Genomic DNA, 20,759 nt, shown 5'->3' with positions numbered 1-20,759 from the left:
ACACAGTAAATCTTATATTTAACTATGGGCAATTATGAAAATAAAATTGATTTTGGGGTACAAACGAGATTCTTGGAGGTGTAGGGAGAAGCCCCCAACTTTTCCCATAGAAAAAAATCTACAACTTTTATCTTATTTCTATTTACATTTTCTATATAAATGATATTATATTTTATTTATACTATGAAACAATAAGATTTCTTCTGTCCAGAGAAAAAAAGACGAGAGCTCATAAAATGTCCGATCTAATAAACTATTGACATTAAATCTGTAAATTTGATCTGATCCGATTATGATCTTTTTATAGGACAAAACGTCTCCGATTTAAAAAAATTCAAGCCAAAATATTCACAAAAATTATGTCGGTTAGACCAATCCATGAATTGGTTTTTTTTAATCTATAAGTGAGCTTTAAGTTTAATGAAACTTCACAAAATCAACTTAAAAAATAAGAATTGCATTATTGTAAATTGACTTTATCTTTAATTAATATGAGATTTTTAATACAGACTGACTTATCTCAACCTTCGTTCTAAGTCAGTTTATCTTGTCCTTCGATCTAAGTTATTTATTTAAATTTTTGACACGATCCATCCATCTTAACCTTTAGTTTGGATCATCCACATCAACACGTCACGATTTGTCTCTACCTTAATAGAGGACTTTGGAAACGGGGTCATTATTTTAGTCCAGTCGTTTGGTGACCTAATTATCCTAAGTGTAAGTGACTCGCATGCCATAGATCAAATTAACGATTCTAATTAAATGAACTGTTGAAGTTGAGGATTCTCATACTCTTCTAACAGTGAAGCACACGTGAAATTGAGTAGGACCAAAGGGGACATCATGGATCCACCGTCATGCCAAAATTGAAATGAAATCCTTTTATGTTTTTCTCTTTTTCGGAAAATAAACAAATGCACACCAATTCAAATCAAACACATCAACGTTTTCATCCAAATCAACAATCACAATCACAGTTGTTGTCCTCCCGAGTTGTACGTGAACCGTAGGATCACATGTTCTATTTTATCCTCACAATGCTCTTTATCATGAATTTTGCATGAAAAGTTTTTTTTTTTTCTATATTCGTAAGATATCTTTATGAGAAATTAAAAACTTGTTGACTTCTCAATAGAGTAATAATAGAGTGAGAGATTTAGTGAAACAAGATTGAACAATATAAGAAATGTTAGGTAATAAGTTACTGCAAAACATTTGCAAGACTACAATAATCAAAATGATCACAAGAAGTGCAAACCTAATTTTAGTTTCACCAACTCATTCCATGATATCTTTAGCATACTCTTTTAAGAAATAATAAACCACCAATAAAACGAGTGATAATTATCCCACCAAAAAAATTAGTGGCTCCAAATCCAGAATCAAATATATGTATTTATTGAAGTGTAACATTAATGCATTTTCATTTACCATTTTTTAATTAATATTCATCACAGTGTTTTACTCTCTAAAATACATTTATTTACTATATATGTTGAAGTCTTATGTTAACTATAGAGATAAACTCAAATTACATTATAAAAGTATGTGTAAATCTCATTTTACAAACCAATTTTATAAGATTGGGTTAGACTTAATGTTCATTTCTTAATATGATATCAGAGTCATAAATTTGAGTTTATCTTAACGAAATTTATTATTTGTTGGATGTATTGTTTCACATGCTTTTATATCGCTAATTTGAGTTTATCTTAACGAAATTTATTATTTGTTGGATGTATTGTTTCACATGCTTTTATATCGCTATCAGACCATGGTTAATGTCTAGTCACACGCTCTAGATGTATTTACCTCAATCTGCGAGATATGTGTTACCATTTATATTAGGGTTAAATATGTTTTTGGTCCCTTAAATTTCAATGAATTTTGGAATTAGTCTATTTCAAAACTTTAGACCAATTTAATCATTCATCTTTCAAAATACGTGAATTTAGTCATTTTAATCAAATTTTGTTAGGTTTATTTGATGTTCCGTACACATTTCAGTATTGTATTTGAGTTGTTTATGTTGTTTGACACATTTTTGCTTTAATGTTAAATTAAATATTATTATAAAACGAGCTTGAAATGTAAAATAAATTTAATAAAATTTGATTAAAATGACTAAATCCACGTATTTCAAAAGATGAATGACTAAATTGATCAAAAATTTTGAAATGGACTAATTTCAAAATTCACTAAAAGATAAGGGACCAAAAACATATTTAATGCTTTGTATTAGAAAACAAACCCTTAATCTTTTAAGGATTTTATTGAAGTTTTATCTATATATATATATATATATATAAATATATATATATATATATATATATATATATATATATATATATAAATATATGTATTTCTTTTTACAAATTTTAGTGTGCAAATAGTTAAATAAATAAGTCTTAGTCTATAAAAAAATTACAACTTTTTCTTCTTTGAAGATTTAACTAATGAATAATTCTACACACAAAAAAAAAAATGAATGCATTAAAACAATCTATTTGAGAGACTTGATTTTTTATGACGGCAGAGTTTGCAACACTGAAGTTATAGCATAGCCATTCTGAAAGCTAGGGTATTAATTAACATTATCGCCATCATGTGTTGCCATGTTTGACAAACTTTATGTTTGGAACATATGAAACAGATAAGAATGGGAGAGAAGAGTTGAAATATGTTGAGAGATGAATTTCTTTTTGTAAGATTGTAATGAGATAATTTTTATTATTATTATTAATTTGATAAAATAACCTTACCCTAAAATGTGATAAAAAAAATTTTACAACTTTTTAATTGAATAAACATGTATTTTCACTTTTTTTCCCATTTGTCTGTTTCTTTGTTTTCTGCCAAATGGATCATAAAGTTAAATATCTATTTTAAGTTATATGAGTATAATTCCTATTCTAAACAGAATTATATATAAATTTCATTTTATAAATCAAATCACTCAAACGCAATTCGGTAAATGTTTAAGCAGAACATATTTATATGCGAGAGTTATCAATTAAAACATATACGCATAAAACAAAGAGTAAAACTATAACTATATGATAAAATATTAAAAGGTTTATAGTTAGTCAAAGATAAATAAAAGAATAATTTGAGTTTTAGGGGTGCAAGATTGAATATAAAGTAGATCTATAAGTAGTACATATGTAGGTTGTGAAGGAGTTTCTCAGTAAAAACTTATAAAAGACAAAAATCATTGAAAGTTTCACGTCGACTCGAAATAAAGTCAATTTACAATATATAAGTGAGTGCAATCCTTTTTTTATAAACCGGTTTTGTAAAATTAAGTTAGATTTCAAGTTTATTTTTAACAAAAATCTAAAGGAAAAAAAATAAAATTAACTAGTCCATAAATTAAAATTAATGTATGGATAAGTGAATTTGTAAAACTTTTATCGCAAAACTTTTTTTAAACTTTTTATTTTTCGATTCATAATGTAAATTTAGCTAATAAAAAAGGTTAATTTTATTTTTTTGGAAATAAAAAAATATTTTTTATTACTAAAAGGCATCCTTAGTTGGAACTCTTTTAGCAAGAATGTAATTAATTGAAAGTCAGTTCTACACTACTGATGTCATTAAATTAAATTAGGTGAAAGTAGTTAAATTTTCCTTTTATATTTGAGATATTCATCATGCTCTATTTTATTAGTTGAAAATTACTACAAGTATATAAATAAAGAGAGAAAACCAATCAATAAAGGTGGTCTCACAATTTCTTATTTTTGCATTTTAATTAGTTTTAACCAATGAAATAATATGAAAAAAACGTTAAAAATTGTTATCACCATTTTTTCATATTGGGATCCATTAAACTTTATTTATTTTTGTTGTAATTGAGTATTAAGAGAGTTTTTATATATACATCTCTTTAATATAGTCATGAAATTACAATTATATGAGATTTTCATATAGAGAAAAAAAAATGTGTTTATTGTTACTTTAACCTTACGTAAGTGTATTTGAATTGGTCTACGCAATAAATTGGAGGTAAAATAAGAATAACATTCCTCACTGTGCTTTTCCTTTAACTTAAGGTAATTGTGTTTAAAAACAGTATCGTAACTAAAGTGGAGACGAATGAAGAATAGTTTCACTGAATTTCCTAAATTATCTCATTATTTTAAAAAAATAATATGTTTTTTATTCTTTAATTTTAAGTGAATTTTGAAATTAGTTCATTTCAAAACTTTAAATCAATTTAGCTTTTCATCTTTCGAAATACGTGAATTTAATAATTTTAATCAAATTTTGTTAGGTTTATTTGATGTTTCGTACGTATTTTAGGATTGTATTTGAGTTGTTTATACTGTTTGACACATTTTTGCTTTATTGTTAAGTCAAATACTAAACGCGTTTGAAATGTCAAATAAACTTAACAAAATTTGATTAAAATGACTAAATCTTCAAAAGATGAAAGACTAAATTGATCCAAAGTTTCAAAATAGACTAATTCCACAATTACCTGAAAGTTAAAAGACCAAACACATATTTAACCATTTAAAAAAATATGATATAGAATTTTAAGCCGTAAAATATTTCAAAGATAGGGAATTTACTAATAACTTTTAAAAATAATGTACGTACTAACTTGTGCTTAGCATCCACGCATCTTCTATAAGTAAGACTTTGTTTCTATAAGTGGAAAAATTAGAGTTTAACTACAAAAGGAACAAAAGAGTATTAAAAGAAAAAAATCTCAAATAGCAATTAATTTTAGAGATAGAAAAGAAAATAGTTAGTATAATAACTAATTTATCTATAAATTTATAAAATTAAAAATTATTGATATCTAAAAGAATTTATTATGAATCAAAAGTTATAATTAGTTCATGAATAAGATTCTAAATTGATGTCTAACGTTAATTAATTATTAAGGTTTTGACTATATAAAAAAAATAGTATTTAAATTAATCATTAATTAATTAGATATTAATTAATTTATTTTTCTCACTCGATCGAAAGAAAACTACAAAATGTGTTTACTGAATATTTTAATTCATTGAATTGTTAGTATTGGTAGAACAGATTAATTGTATATTTTTAATCAAAATTAGACCATCATAGTCATAAACTATATTAATTGATGTGTGTAAAATATGAAATTGAATCTATCTTACCATCTTAAATTTATACCTAGATATTAAGTGCCTCGTCTTAATTATGTCCTTTTTATAAGACATTTTAATTCATTTATTTTAGTTTATTATCTTTGTGTGCCTATTTATCTATATTACACTATAATAAAAATTGTAAATAATGATCTATGTAATTAAAAATAATTGGTCACTATAATAATTTTTATTATGAATAAAAAGTCATAATTTGTCTTTAAATTGGTAACTAAAATAGTTTATATTATGAATTTGTCTCTAAATTAGTCATTAACATTAATTATCAATATTTTGATTACCAAAGAAATTGGTCTCTGATTATAAAATAGATCTTTAAATTGGTTTTTAAACAATTTTTTATCACTAATTATTTAGAACTTTTATTGTACAGTTTATTTTAACTAAAAAAAATAATAGCTTAGATCACTAGTGCAAAAATGGGATATTAGATCGGTTGTGCAGGAACCAATCTAACGATTCACGCGGTGGCAATTTTGAAAATAACTTCATTTACACTAGATCGGTTGTGTGGGGAACCGATCTAACATGTATACATTAGATCGGTTTAGCGGGAAAACAATCTAACGTTCTTTTTTTTAAAATTAAAAAAAAACACCGACGCTTTTAAATATTAGATCGGTTAGCAATATAACTGATGTAATGTTTTCTGCACAAATCTGTGAAACCCTTTCTTCTCTCTCGCGCCTCACTGTGCATCCGCTTCCATTATTCATCTGCGTTTTTCTCCACTGTGCATCATCGCCATTTTGCTCCGTTCATCGCGAAATCATTTGCTTTCTTCTCTGTTCGCCGCACCATGAAACCCTTTCCATTTTGCTGTAACGACCACCTCCTCCGCGCCACCAACGACCACCTCCACGCCACGAACCGCCGCTGTCGTCCCACCACGAAACCCTCGCCGCACCACGAACCGTCATTCGCCGCACCACGAACCGCCGCTGTCGACAGAAATCCCTGTCTCGCGTGGAAGCTATCGCAACTTGATGTTGTCGATGCCGCCACACCTCCGTTGAAGCTGTTTGAGCTATTGTTGGCGTTGCTTGACGTCCTACCTCCATTTTGAAGTTGCTTGAGCTATTGCCGCTGCCGCTTTGTTTGCTCCGTTTTCCGCCGCCGCTCTTACCTCCATTGGAAGATTACCATCACTTGCATTGATAAAGGTCAGTTCCTCCAAACTTCATTCATTACATTGAAATTGTTGGCTGCCTTTTTGGGATTTGAATCTTGGTAAATACGTTAAATTGGTTCTTGGAATTTTAGTGCACATAAAATTGGTCAGTTCCTTAAAACAATTTACATTAAAGTTTAAAGCATAAGAGTGGATTTTTTGCTTGTGGCTGGTTTTATGAACTTGATCTTGTATCAAGTTCATTCATTTATCTATTTGCAGAAACAATTAAAAATACCGATTGAGTCACTAAATATAATAAATCTAAAGTATAATTGGAAGAAATTTGCTGAACTAATTGTAATTTTAGGTGGTAAAAAAGAGTTTTTTATTATCAAATATTTGTAACATTAGTCAAAATAAAATTTAAAACCTAAACTTTAAATTCTAAACCTTAAATCTTAAACAAAACAAGTTATCTCCAATGTTTTTTTATCATTGTGTATTAATAAAGTCTCTTTTGTAAAGATTAAATGTAATCATTCGATTTACATTTATTATCTTTTGTTAATCTAATTTTTATCTATTAGTGTAAGTGTTCTATATATTTGTGATTAATGATTTCTCTATTTTGAAAATCGGAAGCTAAACTTTAAATCTAAAAGACTACTTGGAAGTGATTCCATTATTATTTTCTCTTTTTTAGAATATGGAATCATATTGGGTTAATCTATGAATAAGTTTTTGTCCATAGATTGTTTTATTTTGTTTAACTTAACCCAAGAATTCTTATTAATATTCGTCTAAGAGGACATAGAATTTAATTATTATCAAATAAAAATAGTGTTTGTTATCAAGGCACCCATACTGATACAGAAAAAAAATTCATGTTTATATAAAGATTATTTAAGATAATACATTAATGCTTTATTTAGATTATGGTGGGTGAGGTGGAAAAGAAAAGAAAAGAGGAGAAGGAAACTAGAAGAAGAGAGAAATTGTTTGAGTATAATATAACAAGAGTTGGTGGAAATTAATGAAGAATTTATAATTGATGTGACTGGAAATGAATAAAAATTAACTATTTGATTTAATTATTTCGTAAAACGTTCTTAAGTTTAGTTTATCCCATGCTTAGATTTAAAATTGTGAAATTAAATATCACTACAACAAAAAATCAATTATGATTTAAATTAGACTACAATTTTTTATGTTTGGTATATTATAAGTAATAGATAACAGTTTTTAATACGACAATACTTCTAAATCATCGTTTAAAATCTTCACAATAGACAATAGTTTTTCAGGTTGATTTTATATCTCATATATATTTTTAAACCACAATTTTACTGGTTTTGTCTACATAGCTTAAAGCAACAGATATATAATTATGAACTTTCATGATATTTATACAACATTTATAAAAATGTTGTTTATGATATATTTAGCCACATTTATTTAACTGTTGTCTAATTTAGTGTGGTCTAAACTCGTTGTAGTATATATATGATAATGAATCGGAAAAAAAAATGTCAACTTTTATCAAATACAACATGAATTTTTTATGGGTGATTTTTTTTATAAAGGGAATTTGAATATATGTTTATGAAAAAGGAATTTGCAAATGAATTTAATATAGCAACGATAAATCTCAATCCACTTAATTGGATTTAATTTGGATTGGCCTTAGATTGGATATTTTTTATTTATTTTGAAAATCCAAAATCAATGTGCATTTAACTTGAGCCAAGGCGTTTGGGAATCAGGCTGAAGGTCAACCCGACCCCAACCAAAGGTTAGCTGAGTCATCCCTGAAAGTTGGTGTGAGTTGACCCCGACAGAAGATTGGCTCGAGTCGACACCGACCAAAGATCAGATTGAGTAGATCCTAACTAAGATCAACCCTAGTCAATCCCCAACGAATGTCGGTCAAAGAAAACCTCAACCAAAGGTTGGCCCTAACCGAAGTTGGACTACATTGGTCCTAATCAAAGGTCAAGTCGGTCCTAGAGGAGTTGGGCAAGGCTGGATGTCGACCCAACTTGGTCACGACTAATTCGACCCAGAACGAAGGTCAACCAAGTCGGCCCAACCAAAGTTTGACCGAGTAGCTTGGCCGAAGTTTGATCGAATCGATCCATCTGAAGTTTGACCATGTTGGCCTGATCGATGAACAACCGAGTCGGCTTGACCAAAGATTGGCACTCGACCAAAGGCCAGTCGAGTCTACCCGATCGATGGTCAATCGATTTAGGTCGAATGATGGTTGACCAAGTTAGTCTCGAGGGAAGGTCGACCCAAGTAGGTCTCGAACAAGTTGACCCGAGCCAAATGTTGGTCGAGTCAATCCAGCTGAAGTTTAATCGAGTCAGCCCGACTGAAGATCGACCAAGTTGGATTACCTGAAGATTGGTTGAGTTCTCGCGACCACTGGTCGACTAAGTCTGCCCGACTAGAGGTTGATCGAGCCAACCCGAGTCTAAGGTCAATATGATTCAACCTTGGTCGAAGGTCCACCAAAGTCGGCCTCGGTTGACTGACAACTTGAATAAGCCCCATCCAAAATTCAGTTTGTCTCAATTCTAAACGAAGGTCGAGCTGAATAAATTAAGATCTAAAGTCGAATCAATCTAAATCAAAGGGTCGAGCCGAGTCGACTTAGTTCATATCTAATGAACCTAATAGTCAAGAATATTAGACCGATCTTATTGAATTGAATCTCAAGAACAAAGTGAATTTAATTTAGTTTTAATTCAATTTAAATTGGATTAAAATAAATCTAAATCTAGTTATCTAACTAAAATGAATATATATTAAAATTCGTATCATTTTAACTAGATTTACTATATTTAAATTATATAAACGTGACAACGTATGTGTTTATATTAATAATAAGTAATAACAATTTGTTGTTTAATAATATTATAAGATTGTTTTGCATTATTAAATAACAACAATAAAACTTTTTTTTCAATTTAACATTATGAACAAGAAATTCTTAAAAAACAAACCACAGTTAAAAAAATATTTTAAAAGCTGTATCATTAAACAAAATAAAATGAGTTAAATTTGTTTTGCAAATGACAGTTTTGTTTTTGTTTATACATGCTGAAACTATTAGCAACTATATCCAACAAAAGAAGATAAAAGAGAATAATGATTAATGAGAAGAAAAAAGACGTTTACTAAATAGCAATGCGACAAAACCAGTCAAAAGCAACAACATAACACAAACCGAAATCAAGAATAGTAAGAACAATAATACAACATTGCAACTCTACAACCTAAATCAATCAAATCAAGAGTGCTAGCCAGCCATAAAACTGGATTTCATCATGAAAATTGAGCTTTCTTTTTATTATTTTACTATAAAGACACTATTTTAATTTATTAAAATTATTGCATTATGATCATGATTAAATAAAGCAGAGAATTAAATAAATAAATAATAATTGATGCAAATTTGTAAATATTTTAAGAGTCCGATTTCTCTGTTAAATTTTTTGTACTGTCCTCCTATGTTAAATATTAAAAATATATTATTTTGATATATTTTAAAATTTTAAAAATACAACAGATGATATACAGAAAAAAATGGATAATTCCAACTTCATTTTTTAAGCATATAGAAACCCTAAATAATTGAAGAGACTGTGGAAGACACATATTCCAAACCCTAAATTACATAATCCCTCACCCACCTTCCTAGAAGGTCCCTTGAATTGCACTCGTGCATGAACCTCACATTTTTTTCTCATATATAACCAGAATCGGAGTGACTCAAAAACCAAATCCAAAAAGTAAAATGAGAAGAACCAAACAATGTTCTTCTTCATTCTCTTCTCATTCTTCTGCTTCTGAATCCAATCCTAGCAATAATCATAATAATAACAACAATTGTGTTAGAATAAGAGGGGCATGGAGTGCGGAAGAAGATAGGATTCTCACTGGGCTTGTGGAGGCCCATGGGCCGAGAAACTGGGCCTTGATAAGCCGACACGTAAAGGGCCGGTCCGGGAAGTCCTGCAGGCTTCGGTGGTGCAACCAGCTGAGTCCCGCCGTGGAGCACCGACCCTTCACCACGCGCGAGGACGCGCTTATCTTGCACGCGCACGACCGGTTAGGGAACAAGTGGGCCGCCATTGCGAGAATGCTTCCGGGCCGGACCGATAACGCCGTTAAGAACCACTGGAACGCCACGCTCAAGCGCAGGGCCTCCCAACGACGTCGTTTTTGGGATGAACCGTTGACTGCGCTGACTCTGGCGCCGCCGGGAAGCGGCGGCGGTGGCGGAGGATGGACGGCGGGGTTCCGGGATGTGGTTGCGAGGGAAGTGCGAGAATATGTGTCTTTCTCGTTTTCCGATAAGTTGGGCTCTAACGAGAAATTATCCAAATACTAATTTTTATTCGGTAATGGAATTTATGTCGTTAAGACTTGAAGTGTTCAGAGTAAAATTTATACTATTTATTAATATAAAATTAAATTTGTAATTAATAATAAATTTTAATTATGCGGTAATTTGATATTAATATAATATTATAAAAACTAAGAGAAACTCATCTGTCCACATTACATAAGAAAAATAAAGAAAATAAAATAAAGAAATGGTTATTATGACCTAATCATACTTAGTAAAACAATAAAAATAAACTTGTAGTGACTGAAAATTGATATCCTTTTCATATATAAATTTATTTTATTCCATAAAAAAAACTTTTTTAATTAGTGACATTTTTTTGTTTAAACACAAAATTTGAAATATAAGAAATGTATTATTGAATTGTGCATTGTTATTAAATTACAAACCAATTTATTGACTTCTATAGATAATTTTTCTTAGTTGATAACACAATTTTTTTTTCTAAATGACAGATATATTAATACACAAGTTCACACACGTATATATAATGGCCAATATATTTATTTTTTTCAGATTTTTGCTCCTCTTAACACCAACTTATAAGTTGGGACCTCCTTAAAATAGGACAACAATTAAACTTATCCGAGTTACAACTTTTATTAGTCACATTATACATTATATTTTTTAAGAGTGTTTATAACTAAATCATATTGTTTTATACTACAATAATATTTTTAATTATCAACAAAATTTTATTGATCGAAGTAAATTTGTTAAGAAAATTTGTCAATTAATTAAAATTTAAACAATCTATGAAAATTTTGGTAACCAGTGATCTATTCATAAAATATATCGATTAATTAGAACTTTTATTATTGAAGAATTTGTCTATTATTAAATTTCACATGTAAAATAGTTGTCAAAATTTTTGTTTTAACCATTTTATCGTTAAATCTATTAGTAAATTCATCAACGATGAATTTTGTTTAGAAATCAGTCAATAAATATATTGATAATTAAATATTTTGAAAATTCATTATTAAATTCATCAGTATCTTATTTTTTTAAAACTTTTAAATAAAATGGATACCAAATTTCCAACCAAATCCAAGAAAATATTTTTATAAATTAATTGGTAATGAGTAAGAAAAAGAAAAGAAGTGGGAGGAGGAGGGAAAGAAGGAGGATAAGGAAGAGGAGGAAGAGGTAACGATGACAACAATACAACGACGACAATGATGAAGGAGTGATGGATGTCACATTGATAGCAACAAAGGAGAATGAGGAGAAAAAATCAATGTCATTCCAAAAAGAGAAAGAAAACCAAATCATAATTTACTAACAAATCTTACTAACCGGTATAAATTCATCGGTGATTACTAACAAATTTATAGTTGTAAGTAATTACTAGCAAATTCTTTTATCTATCAATAAAATTTATTGACAAACATTTTATTGTCAAAAATTTGACAAACAATTTTAGTTTACTGAGAAATATTTTTATTATCAAATTTTATCTTTCGGTAATTTCATTTTTCTTATAATGTTAAATCACTAAATTAATAATAAAAATGTAAAATACTAAAAAAAAACCTAACTAGACAAAATTTAACCATCATGCTTTTATATATATTTCTTCTTCTATAATGTTGCCTTATAAGCATCTAACTTCGTGGGGTAAATGCATAAAACTCGCATGATTCACATTTTTTAATATAAGTAATAGTGTTCCCACAATGTGTTTTGATGGGGATATTTACAATTTTTCAAGAGTTTAATTGAATTTTATCTCTTTTAAAAAAAATATTCTTTAGATTATTTGTTTAGACAAACAATTTTCTTTTATGAAAAAGAGGAGTTTAATTATAACTAAATATAAAAGTGTATTTTAAAATTAAACAATATTCAATAGTTCAATAATATAAATAGATGACTTTTTTTTGTCAATATTAGTTGAGGTTATTCTTCAATCAAAATTTGTCAGATATCATCAACTAAGTTAACAAGAGTTTTTTACTGGTATTGGTCGATACTTTTTTAAATGATATCGTCTATAGTTAATTTGATTGACAATAAGTAAAAATATTGTCTTTTTTTTCAACTTTTTCTTACGAATGTCAGTTAAGAAATTTCATCAATATTAACCCGATTAATCATAATTAAACTTTATCAAAAGCTTTTCCATTTGACATTATAAAGAAAGACTTTGATCAACTTTTGACAAAAAAACTAACACAATGATGTCCTTTGGAAAATAATTTTTATCAACATCAAAATAATTATGAGAGACATTAGTCAAAAAAAAAATAAAAAAACTCACATTAGTAGAAAAAAATTAATTTTGTTAACATTGATTGAAAACACTCTAACTAATATAGGTCGATAAATAACTTTGACCAATATCGACAAAAAATAATTTCAATAATGTCAATTGATAAATAACACCTATCAATATTGATAAGAAAACCCTAACTTAAATTGACCAACAAATAGTTATATAGTTATATTATTGTAGATAAAACAACTTTGGCTAACGTGGAATAAAAATAACCCTCTCAATGTTAACTATTAAAACCCATATCTTTGGTAAACAAATAACATCAATTTACTTTGTTAAGAAGATAATTTTGTTTGATATTAATAAAAAAATTCAATAACTCGTTATTTTAAAATTTTGGGTTGAAAGTGATGTCAATCATTTACATGGGTTAGATTCGGGTCTCACTAATATTATATCTCTTTAACGATTATCTTCAAAAGATTCATCAGCACCAATGATCGGTCTTGGTAATCAGTTCAGACAAGTTCCTATATTGGAAGTCTATAGGTTGGACAAACATGTTCCATCATAATGAATGGCGATACAAGTAAAAATCAGCATATCTCTACTGATTCTTTCTCAAAACAATTGATCTGCGTTGCTGGTTATTTAGTTATTTTTTCAACAACAATGATTAAGGTTTTAAAAAACTAAAACCCCATATTCAAAATCATACAAATTTCAATGAATTATTTTATTGATTTGATTTGTATGGATTTTGAGTTTTTATTTGTATTTATAAATACCATTTTCATAAAATAATCTCATGCAATATGTAGGACTTTTGTACTCCAATATTCAGACTTTTCTCGATTTGAACAATGATATCAAAGAAGAATTCTCTTCCCATTTAAAACATCTTTTATAAGTCCAATAACTGTTTTTCGTTATTATTTTGGGTTAATGCTTTATTTTCGTTATCGTAGCTTTGTCATGATTGAATTTAACAACGTGATTTAAACTTGTTTATGGTGAACAAATTGAACACGTACCTATTAAGAATTATATGAAAAACAACAAATAAGGAAATCTTTTCAAAAGAGTTATAGAGTCTTGGAAAATGTTACAGTGCTAAATATTTATGTCAAAAATTATATATATATATATATATATATATATATATATATATATATATATATAAGTTCAAATATTGCTCAATCTCATAAGTTTTCATTATCTATTTTTAAAGTTATAAGTGCTATAAACACTTAAATGTAAGTGAATTTGAACATGCCAAATTGTTGGCTTTTGAAATAATACATAAACATGCAACGTTACTTACCCAAAAATAGCAGAGTTTAGCCTTTTTGATGTTTTGGTATATGAATGCATGAAAAAGAAATTATAAAATATTAAAAACTAAAAATGTGTTATACACGTTTTTTTTTTTTCATTCAAGAAACAAAATTCGAAGCAAACTTTATCTTTGTACCTGATTATAAATTACTACAACAGCAAACCAACGACAGCATTGGAATAACTCTGGAATACATCAAAAGTCAAAGGAATAAAAGAATGTTTTACAGAAATCATACAATGTATATTTACACGTGAATTTCTTACCTGTGAACAAGTCTAAATAACAGCCTCACTTTCGAAACCAATATGAATTTTTACGATTTCTTTTGCCTCTTAATCTTTGAGAGTACATTTAATAAAAATAAAAAATCACGAATGACCAGCTTTTCGATCCCTGGAGTACTTATTCAGCAGTGGAATTTATGCAAGATTCATTCAGCAGTGGAATTTATCCAACTTTTAAGCGTGATGAGATGCTTCAGAAGTTTGTGATCATTCTCATCATGGTGGAAATGTTTCTGGAATTTTCAGCAGACATGTAATTGAGGGTACCAGGTTTCAATGAAGATTGAAGAATGTTCACTTCTGGAACATGAGAGTGACTACAAGGTATAACATGATTACACTCCTTGTCATTGTTATGTTCCGATGTATCGCTGCAAAATTCAAAACAACAAAGAGAATGAAGCTCAATCAGACACTACTGATTATATATTTATGAAATTTACAATTTTTATTCACAAAACTAATACCCCAGTAGTTTCTGAGTCTTGTTAAAACACCGTGAGCTAATAATGGAGGCTTGCATTGTGCCACTTCTGGTGGTGGTGGTGTCTCTAGGACTAGCTGAATTACCCTGCAGAACAAACAATTCCAACAACGTAAGAAACACTCATTCCTGTAGCATTTTTCCTCTCTCTTTTTGCATTAACACCAAGCATGTGTCGGTTTATGTATTATCATTCATGATAAAGTATGTTAACAAGACACTTTCCAACACTGTTTTTTGACATATTCTTTTAATGGATGAATTCAAGTGAATGATTCGATTTCCCATATGGAGTTAAACCTACACAAATTGCAACCAACATGAGGCAATGTATAAGAAAGAGAATATCAGAAACTGTATTGCTAAGACCCTTTTGGACAGTGTCAAGGATTCAGATGGAAGAATTAATGAAATGAAATTAGCACTTACTCCTGGTCCAAGGTCTCCTCTAGGAAAGGATTGTGGATGACCTAGAACATCTTGATCATGCAAATTCTGCACAAATGCATGCTTAAGAAGGGTTGATGAAGATGGTCGATCTGCAGGGTCCCTTTGGAAACATTTTTGGAGGAAATCCTTTCCCACTGATGATAAAGTTTCAGGTATGGGAGGGGACTCTTGCAGTGCCTTGAACATGGCTGAAGCCTAACAAATGAAACACAATGAAGTAGAGTTTTTCTCATTCTTCTTGGAGTAGAATTATAACATGAAGTCATACCAAAAGAAGTGAAAAGAAGAACTGAAACATAGAATATATGATCACTTTTATATTGAACCAATAGTTAACATGCGTAAGGCTTGGCTAAAATGAGTCAACAAGAATAAGGAGGTGCTCACCCATTCAGCTTCACTCCAAGGAGGTTTTCCTGTAAACATCTCTATAATGGTGCACCCTAAGCTCCATATGTCAATTCCCGTGACAACATCAAGATTAGATTCGTTCTTTATGGCACCTTTCACGACCTTCAAGGGACAAACTATTGTCAAAAGGGGCATGTCATTACTACAAAATAGATTATTTGAGTGATAAAATACCTCTGGAGCCATCCAGTAAGGACTACCCTTTAAAGAAAGATCATATGAATTCCCCATCAGCTGGAAAAAGCAGATGGGTCAGATTGCAACCACCAGAAACAAAAGCAGAAGACACAAGCTTCAATAATAATGCAAACCAAAAAAGGCAAATAACATGAATGAGGTGATTACAACCAGATCAGTAGAACAGCTATACCACACTAAAAGTACATGTATATCTAATTAAAACTATAGAACTTAGTAACTTACAATTTTCGCTAGCCCAAAATCTGCAAGTTTCACAATGCCGGATTGATTGACCAGCAAGTTTGCACCTTTAATATCTCTAAAGAACCAAAGCAATCATTTAAAAAAAAAAAAAAAAAAAAAAACTTCAATTTGCAAGGCCTAGCAGATTTAATAACCACAACAGAATAGTTTTTTTTTTTCATAAAAAAATCCTTGTTACCTGTGGATGGTTTTGTTACTGTGTAAGTAAGCTAAACCAGAGAGAATATGCCTTGTAAAATTGCGAACTACAGATTCTGTCATAGCTCCACAATGCTCACGCATAAATTTACTGATTGATCCTGGATGGACATATTCCATATATATGTACAAATGATTGCCAACCTGAAAGTTAAAATGCCTCAAAAGTCAAAACGTCAATCTAATTTACAATCGCAAATACCCTTAAATTTTCATTACTTAGCATAGATTATACTTGAAACAAGAAGTTAACAAACCAACAATTAACTCACTATTTCACTTCCGTAATACCGCACAATGTTGGGGTGGTTTAGTTGATGAAGAATTTTGATTTCCTGTAACAATAAACTTTTATTGATTAAGATCTACAGAAGCATAACTAAATTAGCATCCTAGTCTTGAACTCTAGGCTTCTCTTTACCTTAATTTTCTTTTCTGTACAGAAAACATTTTATGGATTACTTATACTAGATATCAGAACAATGAATTGAAAAACACAATGTAGTAAAAGAAGAAACCAAGACAAGTAGACATGAGGGAAAGATGGAAACAAGCCAGAGCCGTTTCCAATATTACATACGATTAAAGATGAAATAATATTCTTTCGATGTCCCACTATACATTCCAACTTTTCCTGAACAAATATGAATTTTTCTTGTCTAACATTTACATTAGAAATTAACTTCCAGTTGTAGGTGTTTAACTTCAATAGAAACTGTAGAGCAATAGTTAAGATCAATGGTTGACTCTAATAAATTCTTACCACAAGATGGATACTAATTTCTTGTACCGTATTTTTCAACAGATTACTATGCATACATATATAACTAAGGGAAGAACCTGGTCCAGTTGTTTCATGCACTCAGCAGACGTAGGATCATCCGGAATTAAATTGACCTCCTTCATTGCACACGAGGCTCCAGTTTCCCTGTTAGATAAAGTAGTAATGCACATGAGTAACTATACAAAAAGGTATACTTTATAGCAGAAAAACAATAAGAATTAAATAGTTACAGGTTGGTTGCATGAAAAACACTTCCAAAGGTTCCTCGTCCAATAAGTTTTCCTTTCTGCCATTGGCCTTTGACTGAAGGCATATTTTCAGTAGCATGATGGATGGCATTTGATTGATGCAGCACAGATAATTGTGCAGGAGATGAAGCTCTAGGAGGAAGAGGCAAGGGATGTGCATCAACATGGTTATTTTCAGGGCAAACCTTGGAAAAAAATTTATGGTTCTGAGATCCCTCCTCAATTTTAGGATTGAAGTAACGAGTGAGGCTTAGAGGGCAATGAATAGGGGAATGATCTGGACTATGTACACTTCTAGCTGATAACATTTTCAATTTGTCATTGACTTCTGAATAGAAGTTGAAGGTAGGATCAAAGAAGTCTATATTATTTGATCTATATGGACTAGTATCAGGACTATTGACCACACTTGTTGGAGCACTCTTGGGCTTGGCAGCAACACCCAAATTCAAATGGGGATTAACTTCAGAGTCATTTCCATGAGACACTGCTCTTCGGTTTTTCAATGAACTATGGCCTGTATTTACAAAAGCAACATAGGAAGGCATAGCAGTTCAATATTCAATTCTTGAGGCATAGAACAGCAATGGAGAAAAAAAAAACAACCTGTCAAGAAACTTGCTGCAGGAATATGCTCTCTCAGATTGTATTTTGCATTTGCATGAGTAGAATCCAAATGGAGTGTAGGTTTTGTACGTGTCAATGCATCATGAGGCAATGCCTTCCTGATTAATCATTGCAACGAATCAACATGTGGCATAAACATAAAGCACAGTTGCAGACTCCATTAAAGATTAATTACTGAATCAGATCTCAATCATTACATATATATATACAATACAAGTAATACATTTTCCTTGCTCGTAACAAAGCAAGTTCTAGAGATCAACTTCCTTACAAAAATCAATATTAAAAATAAAGAGCCACCAACTCCTCAGAAAACATTCATGTAATTTGACAGCGGGCACATTCTTACATTTCCTTAAAACCTTATTTACAATAATTTTTCCTTCCTTAATCACTCTACACCCATTTCACACCAATGTTATTGCCTATTAAAAACTCAATTAATCTACAGACTGATTATTATATAAGCAACAAAATTGGTATATAGATGGTACCCTGGCACTAAAAAGGAAACAGTTTTCTAACAGTTATGCAAAACTCTAGCAGATTGTGGAATCGATTAGGGTAGGAAAAGTGAGACACAAAAAGAAAAGCAAAAGGTATAATTAACATTCTTTTCCTTTTGCTTATGATAATAATATATGAAAGTTCTCACAATACACATACTTAATTGACACTGTTTGTTTTCTTTATCACATAAAACTACCTATAACATTTCCATTTTCTTCTCTCTTTATCTCTAGGCATAGATTGGCACAGGCTATGCAAGAATCATTCTTCTAACCAACAAAAATATACTGGTTTAATTTCTTTCCTTTTTCTCAGGTATGCATGTGTTATTAAAGTTGAATGTCTAGCAATTTTGTTAGTGACTAATCTATCTTATCCTTTTATCTCCAGGAATAAATTAGCACGAGCTATGCAAGAATCATATGACCTACAAAACATAAACTAATTTGATTTCTTTATGTCTTTTTTTTCTAAGTACTGTCCAAAATCTTGTACTTGATTTCAACCATATTATATAGTGCGAATATCTTCTGAATTTACTGTTGCACACTTTTGAATTTCATTCAAGGACGTTACTGCACTTGCATAATTGTTTTCAATTTTGTACACTGAATTAGAGTACAAAGCATTTCGAACGATGAAGCAAAGTTTACCCGGACGAAGAGAAACCAGGATGTTCTAAGGAAGCAGAGAGGGGAGGATGTACGGAACCAGAGCTGACTGACTTGGCTCGACGGGTCAACGGCGCTTCAGGAAGAGGCAGCGGGTGCGGCAGACTAGAGAGGGAGCGGTGGTCGGAAGCGCAGTGGTAGCGGGGCTCCGGCGAGGCAGAAAAAGACGAAGAAGAGTCGGCGGAGGGGAAGAAGGAGAAGCCAATGTCATGGTCGCTGAGGTGGCGGAGCTTCCTCTGCCTGGTCAAGCGGCGCGGCGGAGCATCGGGTCCTGCGTCGTTGGGGTGGGCTCCGGCGGAAAGCGATTTTCTGGAGAGAGGCATCGGAGAGTGGTGATTGGTGGTGAAAGAGGGTTGTGTATTTAACGATTGGTGGTTGCAATGGGACTAGAACATTGCGAAGCAAAACGATGGAAACAACCTACGCTGTTTTGTGTGGACTTTGGTTGGGCTAATAATTTCCATGTTCCAACGAGGATTCTCTTGTGTCTGGAATAATACATACTGCACTGTCCTCACCTTGACTTTCAGTTGACGTCGTTTTTTCTCTTCTTGGACGGAGATACAAACTCTAACCGTAACTACCTTCTACATTGTCAAAGGTGAAGGAGTAATTATACTTTTCACGACTACAAATTTTTACCCTCATTTCACACTACACATGTTGTAAAAGTAAAATATTATAAAAATTCTTAAATACTCATTTGGTCATACAATCTGATTCTAGTTTTGGATTTGTGATCAATTTGATCTTAAATTTTGTTAATTTCGTTAGATTAAATCCTTTTATCTAACACTATTTAATAGAACCGTTTAGAAGATAAATTGTTCCTATAACGTGTGTCCATTATTTTACTCTGACTTGTAGTTTCATTCTTAATTTTTAATTAAAAAAGTTATGAAAATAAATTGTGTTTAGGGTTTATAATTGGGCATTGGGGATTTGCTTCCATTTTGCGGTCTTAAGAATTTGTGTGGAGAACATTATTGTTGTGGGAGAACATTGTTGCTATATGAACTTGCTTTGGTGGATTGTGTACATATTCATCTTAGAGGTTAGCTTTCTGATTAGGGTTTTCGACTAATCTTTTTTATTAGGGTTTTTGGTTGCATTTTTGTTACCCAATTCTTTGTAGTTCTTTTTGTTTGCACAGTTGCAAGCTCTTCGCATTCGTAAATGGGTGCTATGCCCAAAACCCTACAACCACTACCATGGCATGAATCGCAATTTTGTTGTTCCAACTATTGCAAGAGGAAGACGATGACCCACGGAGCATAACTTTTCACGTGAAGGTGGATCACAAGCAGATTTTTGAATGGGCAACGCCCCTACTTGCTCTCTTGTATAATATAAAAACCCTGACCTAAGCATTTCAACTATGTAAGTTTAATTCCAACTAAA

General features: G+C 30.6%; 1 protein-coding gene and 1 pseudogene across 1 annotated transcript; one reads left to right on the top strand and one right to left on the bottom strand.

The window, feature by feature from the left end:
- The first annotated feature begins 9,964 nt into the window (after positions 1–9,964).
- LOC114195298 (transcription factor MYB73 pseudogene) lies at positions 9,965–10,706 on the top strand (annotated as a pseudogene).
- Positions 10,707–14,415: 3,709 nt separating this feature from the next.
- On the bottom strand, positions 14,416–19,944 carry LOC114193237 (mitogen-activated protein kinase kinase kinase 5-like). The gene is made up of 12 exons (XM_028082958.2): positions 19,341–19,944; positions 18,157–18,275; positions 17,533–18,067; positions 17,359–17,446; positions 16,791–16,853; positions 16,499–16,662; positions 16,300–16,375; positions 16,051–16,110; positions 15,853–15,978; positions 15,445–15,660; positions 14,999–15,102; positions 14,416–14,902 (listed from the first exon to the last, which is right to left on the bottom strand). Exons 1-12 carry the CDS (start codon positions 19,679–19,681, stop codon positions 14,725–14,727), a joined length of 2,070 nt encoding a protein of 689 aa, XP_027938759.2. The 5' UTR covers positions 19,682–19,944; the 3' UTR covers positions 14,416–14,724.
- Positions 19,945–20,759: the final 815 nt, after the last annotated feature.

Source organism: Vigna unguiculata, chromosome 8 (genome assembly GCF_037176805.1).
Source record: "Vigna unguiculata cultivar grain cowpea cultivar isolate G323 ecotype 2 chromosome 8, ASM3717680v1, whole genome shotgun sequence".
NCBI lineage: Eukaryota > Viridiplantae > Streptophyta > Magnoliopsida > Fabales > Fabaceae > Vigna > Vigna unguiculata.
Note: the sequence above shows the minus strand (reverse complement) of the source record. Positions and strands in the feature narration are given on the sequence as shown.